This window comes from Apteryx rowi, unplaced genomic scaffold (genome assembly GCF_003343035.1).
Source record: "Apteryx rowi isolate R43461 unplaced genomic scaffold, aptRow1 scaffold_99, whole genome shotgun sequence".
NCBI lineage: Eukaryota > Metazoa > Chordata > Aves > Apterygiformes > Apterygidae > Apteryx > Apteryx rowi.
The window spans coordinates 1443123-1453199 of record NW_020451304.1 but is presented as its reverse complement, the minus strand read 5'-3'; the positions used below and the strand labels follow the sequence as shown (position 1 = coordinate 1453199).

General features: G+C 68.9%; 1 protein-coding gene across 1 annotated transcript; it reads right to left on the bottom strand.

Moving 5' to 3' along the window:
• Nucleotides 1-1889: 1889 nt before the first annotated feature.
• On the bottom strand, nucleotides 1890-10053 carry SPAG5 (sperm associated antigen 5). The gene is made up of 22 exons (XM_026055269.1): nucleotides 9497-10053; nucleotides 9186-9378; nucleotides 8572-8691; nucleotides 8365-8457; nucleotides 7863-7997; nucleotides 7437-7556; nucleotides 7047-7139; nucleotides 6639-6773; nucleotides 6321-6414; nucleotides 5967-6060; nucleotides 5747-5828; nucleotides 5351-5484; nucleotides 4858-5023; nucleotides 4509-4695; nucleotides 3955-4026; nucleotides 3650-3773; nucleotides 3266-3377; nucleotides 2854-2934; nucleotides 2610-2753; nucleotides 2340-2414; nucleotides 2159-2239; nucleotides 1890-2023 (listed from the first exon to the last, which is right to left on the bottom strand). The coding sequence occupies exons 1-22, from the start codon at nucleotides 9736-9738 to the stop codon at nucleotides 1910-1912; spliced, it is 2691 nt and encodes an 896-aa protein (XP_025911054.1). The 5' UTR covers nucleotides 9739-10053; the 3' UTR covers nucleotides 1890-1909.
• Nucleotides 10054-10077: the final 24 nt, after the last annotated feature.

The following is a 10077-nucleotide window of genomic DNA, read 5'->3' as shown; positions in this document are numbered from 1 at the left end:
AGCCCCCATCAGGGACCCCCCTCACACCCCACTGGCACCCCAGGTCCGGGCAGGGACCCCCCCTGACACCCCAACCCCRGGCAGGGACCCCATTGCCACCCGCTGCTGGGGATCCTACTGTGACACCCCTTAGCTGGGCACCCCACTGCACCACCCCATTGCCATCTCCCACTGCTGTTGGGGTCCTGGCTGTAGCACCCCCTTGCCAGCCCCCCGGCTGCTGCTAGGGACCCCAGCAGGGACCCCAACGCCATGGGTAGGGGTCCCCTGTGCCACCCCACCACCAGCCCCTGCTGCTGGGGACCCCAGCTGTGACACTCCCGGGCTGAGGACCCCCCTTGCCACCCCCTAGCTGCTACACCAGGGACATCCACCACGTCCCCTCTGCTGCTGAGGGCCAGGGGCTGAGCCCAGCCGCAAAGAGCCCCAGCCCCGGGAGCGGGGCAGCGCAGGAGCACCCGAGGGAAACCTGCCCCGCCGCGAGAGCCGCCCGGAGCCGGCGCGGGGACAATAGCGGTGTCCCTGCTCGCCCCACGGGGCTGGCACAGGCGGCTGCCAAGGCTGAGCTCCTCTGAGCCGCCCGTTGTCCCGCTGAGTCCCCGTGCCGTAAAAGGAGGGCTCGGCACGGCCCCGCGGCGCATGGCCCTAATCCAAGGCCCGGCAGCGCTTCTCCCCCACCTAATCCCGGAGCCAGGGCACGGCATGGGGGTGCCCACAGCCAGCCCCACACCTCGGGGTGGGGGGGGGACAGTGAGGGTCTGTACCGAACCCGATGCCAGGGAGCAGAGCCGCATCCCTCCCGGGCACCCGGCGCAGCAGGCAAACAGAGGTGCCCGGCTGAACAGAGGTGCCGGTTGTTTGCCAGGCGTGGGGGTGCGAGCCGGGGCACGCGCCAGCGCCAGGGGTGCGGCGGAGGGCAGGGGAAGGTGATCCCTCTGCCCTGCACAGCCCGCAGGAGAAACAGGCCATTAAAAACCAGAGCACTTGTTGGAAGGCAGCTATTTTGGGCAGTCGCGGCAGCGGCGGCGGCAGCAGAGGGAGGTGCCGCGCAGCCCCCGCGCCAGACGGGAGCACGGCCCCAGGGAGCATCCTTGGGGCTGGGAAGGGCGGGAGAGGGATCCCGCGGGAGGGGCCCCGGGGGACGAGGAGGCAGGAGGGAGGCGAGGCTGGGGGAGCTGCGCCGGGAGCCCCGTGGGGAGCCCCAGGCGGGCGCCGGTGCCCAGGGGAGGCAGGGAGCAGGCGCTGGCAGAGCTCCCAACTCCTGGCAGGCAGCGCTTGCCGCGACCCGGGGGACTCTGCACAACGCCAGAGCCATGCACAGGCACCGAGGCAAAGTGGCCCCCCGCAACACGCAYGAGGCCCAGCCCTCCCCTTGGCCGCAGGATGAGGCCTCTGCTCCCCTCYGCACGTGCCCCTGCACCAAAGCAGGGCGGGAGGGGGACGCAGGGGGAATCTAGGACAGGAGGAGGAGCGGGGCCCCCGGGCAGGGAAGCTGGGTCAGCCTGGGCGCGCGGGGCTGCCGCCAGGAGCCCTGGGAACGCGGTGCCTGATCGAGAGCAGGCCTGGGTCAGGCGAAGGCGGCACGGGCCTTCGGGGGGGTTGCAGCCCCAGCCGCGGGGAAAAGGCCGCGGGGGCGGAAGGGAGCCGGCCGGTGCACCAGGGCTGAGTCAGCGGCGCCTTGGAGCCGTGCCCACAACCCCGTGACGGGTGCGGAGCAGGACGGGCCGGTGCGGGCGGCTGAGAACGAGTTGCCGCCGGCCCGCCCGCTGCGCCCGTCCCACGGCTGTCCCCACCCACGGGGCGCCCAGCACTTCCTCCATGCGTCCAGCAACCAGGCAGGGCAAAGACTAACAAACTTTACTCAATAAATAATTACATCATTAAGAACGGGAGCGTTTCACGCTACGGGCTATAGCGGGTCCACGGAGTCCCCGCTGCCGCTGGCCGGCTTCAGGCCCAGGTACCGGAGCAGGCTGTGGAGCTCCTGGCAGCCTGCTGCCGCGTCGGGAAGGGACGACAGGACCTGGGGAGGACAGCGGTGTTAGCGACGGACGGGCTTGGAGACAGGCTGGTGCTGGCTGCAGGCACAGCTAGCGCAGAGAGGGGCCCGGCTGCCCCCGCAAGCCGAGACCTCCGTCCCTGCCGGCTGCCACCTCACCTCCCTCATCTTCTCCTGCATCTCCTCGTGGCTCCTCAGCCCCTTCTGCGYGTGGCGGAGCCTCAGCTCCAGGGCGCGAATCTGCGGTGGGAGATGCCCGTTGGGATGCTGCCCGGGGAGGGCAGGGACCAGCCCAGGTGGGAGACTAGCAGCACCCCGGCCCCCCCGAGGCTCCCCGTACCTGCTCCAGGTACTTGTTCGAGAGCAGCGAGCTTTCATCCTCTTTCTCCAGAAGCAGCAGCCGCAATTTGTCCACCTACAAACAGCAAGCGCAGCTGAGAGCGAGCCCTGCGGGGAGGCTTCCCGCTGTGCCGGCCCAGGAGCTGCTCGCCCATCCTGCCCCGTCCTTGCACCCGCTCGAGGARCGCGGCGCGGGGCAGGCCCCGTCCCACGCTCGCTCAGAGCATCGGCGAGGCAGGGAGCCCTCGCGCCGGCAGCCCCGCGGCCTCACCTCCTGCCGCAGCAGCACTCGCTCCTGGACGCAGGCGGYGTCCACCTTGGGCTCCTGCCCTCGCAGTTCCTCCCACAGCACCTTGGCCTCCGTCTCGGCACGCTGGAGCGAGCGCTTCAGCTGGGAGACCTCTCCCTTCAGCCTCTGGGGGGRAGAGGAGACACTGAGACTGGCCCCACGGCCGGCAACTACCCGCGTGGGGGGCTCGACCCGGCCCCCTGCCCTCCGGGGGCCCCACACGCACCGTGACCTCCCCGCTCTTGTCGATGAGTTGCAGCATCTTCTCTTCCTGCTGTTTCACGACATCCTGCAGCTCCTTCTCGTTCTGCAGAGAGAGGTGGCGGCGTCAGGCCGGGGCCCCCCCTGGCTGGCAATGCCCAGCCCGTGGCAGGCGAGCCCCACGCGGACCGTGGGCCACGCACGGCCCCCGCGGTGGGGGCACGGCCATCCCGCTGTGGGGCCTGGCTCGGCAGCACGGCCGCCCCCGGAGCGCACGGGAGCGGGTTTCCTGCGTTCGAGAAGGTTAGATCAGCCCCGAGTACCCGYGGGGCACGGAAAGAGCCAGTTACCCAGATTCTCCGTGTCCTAGATCAGAGCCCGTCCCAGTTTGGCTCTGCCCTGGAGTGAGTGCTGGCCCACTTCTGGCACCGGCTCACCTGTAGCTTGCCCCTCAAGGCCTTGTTCAGCTTGGCGATGGTGGCAGCCTGGGCGTCCGTCTTCTCCTGGCTCTCGGCAGTCACCATCTCCAGCCTCAGCTGCAGGTTGGAGCTGCGAGAGGACAGCGAGGCTGAGCRGACGAGGACCCCAGCCAAGCACCGGGCGCCTGGCGTTCCTGAATACCTCGCCGGCCCCACGCAGGGCCTGGGAGAGGATAACCCCCCATCCCAGACAGCTAGAGGCTGGAGAGAGCCTCGGACGATGGGTTCTCCTCCGAAGCCAGGGCAGATGCCACAGGGTGCTGCCCCAAGGGCAGGCTGTGCCTGGGGCAGCGGTGCCCAGGCGGCTGCCGGCCCTCGACGCGAGCCCCCCGCTAAACTCACATCTCCGTCTGCAGCGCCTCGAACTCGCTCTGCTCCAGCTCCTGGACGCGGGAGCTCAGCGCGGCAAGGTCGGAGACGGCGGCCCTCAGCTCCCTCACGCTCTCCAGCAGGCCGTCCTCGGGCTCTGTGGGCACAGCAGAGGCTCGTGAGCGGCACGGAGGGGACAGTYGGCTCGAGGGGGACACGGAGGCCAGCGGGGAGCACGCTGCGCTGTCCCCYGGTGCAGGGACAAGCCAGCGCGGGGCAGGCCTGYGGCYGAGGAGCGGATGCCCGCRGGGACAGGGGAGGGCGATGGGCACYGGTACCTATTCGCTTTGGCGTAGAGGCAGGTTCGACCCTGGTAAAYGCGCTCCTGCCTCCGGTGGCTTCATCAGCATCTGCGAGAGGAGAGGGCAGAGGCACTGTGCGCAGCCCCGCGCGCTGCACGGAGCACAGCCAGACCTTGCTCACGCACAGCCGGCGCCGAGACCAGCTCCCAAGGACCTGGGTTGCTYGGGGGACCCTTCCAGCCCGGGCAGCAACGGCACCCTGGGACCCTCGCCCYGGGAGCGGTTTCAACCCCTGCAGTTTGTGGCCGACTTTGTGAGAGCTGCGAGCCCAGGGCAAGCACGGCGCACCAGATTTCACCCTCCAGACACAGCCGCGACCCAAAGCGGGCCGAGACCGGCTGCCCCGAGGGAAGAACTGCGAGACCCACAGCAGCGAAGGACGTAGGGGGAGCACCAGGATCCCCTCCTCGCCCAGCGCCAGGGCAAGACACGTCCCCAGCACAGGGCAGAAGCTGCCACCGGACCCCAGAGCAACACCCGTCCCCACACAGGGACCCCTCCTGGCACCCGAACAGCAGGTGCCAGCTCACCTTTCCCCGACACTGCTTTTAAGACGCTGCCCACGAAGGAGTCCCCGGCGCGGTACGGCGTGCGGCAGGCTGGTGTGCGGCAGGCGGGGGTCCAGGGGCCACGGGGCGTCTGCCAGCCCGGTGTCCGCCAGCCCGGCGTCCGCGGAGCCGGGGTCCAGGCTCTGCTTCTCGACGGGGCACCGTCATCCTTTGGAGGGGAGGCAGAGCACGGCCCTGGAGCGCAGCTCGTGACAGCTCCGTGCTGCCCCAGTGAGCAGGGGCCTCAGGGAAGCCACGTGACAGAGCCGCAGGTGTCTGATCGCAGGTGAGCGGATTGCCCCCCTCGTCCTCCCCAGGGCAGGGCTCCTACCTCCTCTTGCAGGGCAGCTCTGAGACAGTCGGCGAGGTCCTGCAGCCTCATCTTGCTCTCGGCGATGTCCGCAGAGCACTGGGAGACTTTGGCCCTCTTGAGCTGCAGGTCCAGGAGCTCGGCCTTGGTGCTCTCCAGCTCCTTGCAGAGGGCAGCCTGCTCTTCCCTGCGGGAGRGCAGCAAGGTCAGCGGGAGCAGCGTTTCCCCTGCTTGGGATGGGATGGGGACATTTTCCAGGCCTGCCTCCCRTTGCAACCCGGGGGGGAGACTCAAACCCCGCAGCTGCAGATGGCAACAGGTCCCTCACGCTTCCCAAGTCAGCGGAAGGAGATRAAGGCAGCTGGACTTGCCCATGGCCTCTTCCCCACTAGGTAACTGTGCTCAGCTGCAGCAGCAGTGACCACCCCGCCATGCCCTCCCTCCCTTCCCCCAGAAGGGGCTTGATTTCCCAAAATCGAGGTGTTTAAGCAGAGGTGGTAAGCGCGGGCCATACTGCAGGCACTGGTGCGAGTCCTTCAGCTCCTCGTGCTGCAGGCTGCGCTCCCGCAGGACGGCCAGCGCGGACTTCAGCTTGGCCTCCGCCTCCATCAGCTGCGTGTGGGACATGCGGTTCTCCTGGTCGATGAACTGCAAAGGGGGGGGGCACGGCCCTGAGCACCCGGCCCGAGACCAAGGGGGCAGCAGTTTGCCTGGACAGCGGAGCGCCATCCCCCTGGGAGCCATTGCCGGGCACGAGGAAGAGCAGCTCTACGTGCAGGATGTCAACCGCACTCGCCCCGCGGGAGGGCTAATCCGGCTCCTGGCCGGCTGCCACGGCTTCCGCGAGGCCACGATAGCATTACTCAGCGAGGAGCATGTGATAGCCGCAGTCAGCCTCCGGCACTCCTACCTCCCGGCACTCTGTCATCTCCCGCAGCTCCTGGCACAGCCCGTTGCGCTCCTGCTGCAGGGTGTCCCTCTCCCTTGCCAGCCTGGCAGCGAAAGGACGCGGTGACAACGAGGCCCAAAGCAGGTACGACAGCTTGGGGCAGAGCGGTGCCGGGACAGGGACTGTCCCCAGGGCTGGTCCCCCGCTCTGCCCCGGATGYCGGGTTCGCGCTCAGACTCACCAGGCCGTCTCCTCCCTGTAGTCCTCGTTCTCCTGCTGGAGCGCGTCCCGCTCCTGCTGCAGGCCGGCCAGCTCCTTCATCCGGCTGCTCAGGTCTGCAACGAGGCATAGCACGAGTGCTGAGAGCGAAGCAAGGGGAGAAGGAGGAATCCCCRTTCCTCCAGCCCCAGGATGCATCCRAGAGGGACCCAGATACGGGACCCAGGAGAAGGCCGTTTTCTGCAGCTGCTGGAGCTGYGCAAAGACGACTGTGCTGCTCAGTTCAGCCCGGCAGAGCCGTGTCCGCAGGGACAAGGGCAGGCAGGGGAGCCCAGGGGCAGCTCCAGCTTCCCACGCCAGCTCCAGGTGCCCGTACCTGCACTGAGGCGCGAGTTGGCCACCATCAGCTGCTCCACCTGAGCCACCGAGTCCTGCAGTGCCACCGACATCTCCTCCAGCTGGCGGGAGGCCTGCAGAGACACCGTGCACATCTCCACTGCCCGCACGCTGGCTGCGCCAAAGCCTGCTTCAACCCTCCGGCTGTGCTATGAGCAGTTCAAATGCTCTCCACCCTGTAGGGCCTTCCCACCCCGAGGATGTCCCACGTCCCTCCATCCCCTATGGGGACAGCTAGGCTGCAGAGCAGTGTCCCAGGCACCCATGGACACTGCTCGGCAGTAGATAACCCCACTACCTCCTCCTTGGCTTGAAGGGCTTCGTCTGCTCGCTGCCTCATGGTGTCCCGCTCCTCCAGGCAGCTCTGCAGCTTGCCGGGCACACTCTGCAGCATGGCCTTGCACCGGGACACCAGGGACCTCACTTGGTCTCGCTGCGAGAGAAGAGGGTGCCCTGAGGATGAGCGCAGCTCTGACAGCCTCGGAGCCTGGATGTCACAGCCATGCAGGCCTGCCGGAGGCCACGTTGCCCCACTGCGTGACCAGGGATGGGTCACAGCTCGGGGATGGGTCCGGCCAGCCAGACTGATCTCAGCACCCAGAGTACAACGTGCTCCGAGATGGACCAAAGCGGTGCCAGCCTGAACTGCTCGCTGCCGGGGAAGCAAGGGGCTGCACTCGGACCCCACCACCRGGACACGTCTCACCTCCTCGTCCAGGGCCCTCCTTTCCTCTCGCAGGTTTTCAAAGGTAATGTCTATGAATTCCCGGAACGGCTGAGACTCGGCAGCCAGAGACGCCTGTGGGGCAGGAGAGAAGGGTCAGTGCTGCCAGGATGGATCAGCCACCTTGCGTCAAGTAACTGCARCGGGAGGCAAACGCCGGCCCTGAGGTCAGATCTGCTGCAGCAGCAGCACCGAGAAACCTCTCCGACAGACCCAAGCCTGTCGCAGGCCATCGCTTATAGCAGCAACCAGTGCGCGAGTCCAGCACGCGGCAGATCTACCCGCAGAGCCGGGACCCGGCCCAGGCCGAGGGCCCTCCAGCCACCCCCGGGACCAAGGGGGAGGCAGCTGGACGCGCTGCCCGTTCGGTACCTGCTGGTCGATGGTCTCTGCCAGCAGCGCGCCCAGCTCTCTCTGGGAGACCAGGCTCTGCTCCCGCATGCTGATCTGGGTGCTGGCGTGGGAGCGGAAGGCTTCCAGAAAGCGATCTCCCTGCAGAGGGATGGATAGATAGATGCRGTGCTGAACACGGACCCGCAACCCGGCTTCACATGAAGGGCAGCTCCCAGCACCCTTGGCCGAGCTGCCGGGAGCCATCCCGTGGCTCTCACTCCTGCCGCGGCACGGTCAAGCCCTGAGCCGAAAAGCCACGAGCCCATCCAGCCTGCTAGGGCCACCTTGGGCACCAGCGGCACCTGAAGGGACCTTCCCTCCCCATGGTTGGCAGATGCAGGACGCCCCRTCCAAGGGATGGGGCCCCGGCACAGCAGAGCCCACACGCGAATGCCACGCCGCTACCTCCTCCTTGGCTCGCCGGGCTTCGTCCGCTCGCTGCCTCATGGCGTCCCGCTCCTCCAGGCAGCTCTGCAGCTTGCCGGGCACGCTCTGCAGCACGGCCCCGCACCGGGACACCAGGGACCTCAGCTGCTCACGCTGAGGGAGGAGAGAGAGCCCTAAGAAGAGCCGAGCACAGCTCCAAGATGCACATGGCAGCCTGCGGCCGCGTGTGCCAGCAGAGCCAGGGCCTCCCTTGCCCCTGTCCCCAGGCCACCAAGCCAGGCCACTTCCGTGGCGCGAGCCTGGGCGCAGGGAACGGGCCGCTTCAGCAGCCTCCAGGCGCTGCCAACAGCCCCGGCTCCAAAAGCCCTGCGCAAAGCCTGCGCGGGTGGTTTCGGCTCACGCCTGCCGGGTAGCTCCTAGCAGCGACTCGGCCAGCCTGCGTCCTCGCTGACGCCGAGGGGAGCGAAAGGCCGGGGCGAAGGCAGGCTGCCGCGCGGGCCAGGCTGCCGACGGGGCTCACCTCCCGCGCCAGGGCTCCCCGATCGTCCTGCAGGCTCCCGAAAGCAGCATCCACGAGGCCCCGAAACAGGAGGCACTGCTCAGCCCAGGCGCTCTGGGGAGGAGACGAGGGCGCCGGCGCTCAGATCGCGCTCCCGGCGCCGGCACGGGCAGCGTCGTGCGCACGCCCGCCCAGCCGAGGCCCCGCGTGCCGGCCGCTGAGACGCACCGTGCCCTCGGCGGCCCGCTCCAGCTCCCGCTTCAGGTCCTGCTCGACTGCCTGCTGCCGCTGCAGCGCCTCGGTTTTCCTCCGCAGCTCCACGTAGAGGTCGTGGTAGATCTCCTCCTCCTGCCAGGCGCCCGGCAGCGGGGCAGAGCAGAGCAGGCTTCGCACCAGCCCCGCTCTGCCCCGAGCTTCGGCGAGCGCTACCCAGCCGCAACACCTCCCATCCTTCCCCCGCACACGCCGGGGCTGCATCAACGCTGCCCRCTCCGATGGGGTAACTAGTTTCTGCCCTCCCGCCCGCGTGCCTGCTGCCGCGTTTCTCCCCCAAAACAGGTTCGTGTTCAGCAAACTCATCGGGTCGAGCAGCGCAGCCTGCGCGCAGCCAGGCGCGATAGCTAGGAGAGGCGGCTGGAGCGGCACCGGCCACCGCGGCCCTCCCAGCCGGGCACGTGATGCCGCAGTAGCCCGGCACGCACGTCCTCGCTCGCCCCGCTTTACTTCCGCTCCACTTGCACCCAGCACGACCGCCCGCCGCGCTCGGCTGCAGCCCCGCGGGTGCCGTCACGGCACCGAGGCTCGCTCCCCGCTCGGGGCGTCACCGCGGCGCAGCCCCTTACCCCTTTGGGGTGGGTGACGGCTGTCTGCGTGAGCGCGTCCCTCTGCTCCGCCGGCCCCACGCCGGGCAGCAGCCGCTGGTTCTCCTGCCAGTCGCGCAGCTGCAGCGAGAGCGCCTCGATGATGATGAGGGTGCTCTCCAGCCGCCCCTCCAGCTCCGCTCGCGGCAGGGACTTCAGCTGCTCCCGGGGACAGCTAGGGAAGGAGAGACTCCTGAGGGCCCCGAGCAGGGGCACCCCACGGGCGGGTGGCCCACCACRAGGGTGACTCCGGGACGGCACATCCCTAGACCCATCGCTGCACGGGGACTTACTGCCAGAGCAGAGAGTCCGTTTCGGCAGCGCTGTCCTTGGCACGAGCAGGCGCTTCTGCAGATGTGTTCGTGCTCCTCTCCAGCAGGTCCCGCGGGGTCATGAAGGTCCCRGTGGCCATGGTGGGCACGGGGGTGACGCTGGTGCCAGCGTCCTGCTGCAGCACGGGCAGGGGCAGGCTGTGCCGCAGGGACTCCAGCAGGGATGAGGCRTTGAGGCTCTTCTCCAGCCACACCAGTGGCATCACCCAGGACACGGCACCCGGTGCCAGCTTCGGCGAGGGGACAGGGCTGGCCGCTGGCTCTGGCCCTGGAGGCTCCAACCCGCCTGCCTTGGTGGGAGAGGGCCCAGGGGGGTCCTGTCCTGRTGGGGAGGGGGTCAGGGATGTTGCTCCCCCGGAGGTGCCTTCACAGGGTGGGGGACCAGCATCCCCGTCACTGCCTGGGGGCTCGGGTGCCACCAGGCTGCAGGAGAGGTTGGTGGGTGCCGTGGGGCTGCAGGAGAGGTCGGCAGGTGCCGCTCGCCACCCGTGGAAGGGGGCTTCCTGCGGGGTGGAGCTGGTGCCGGGGGGCCCCGGGGTGCA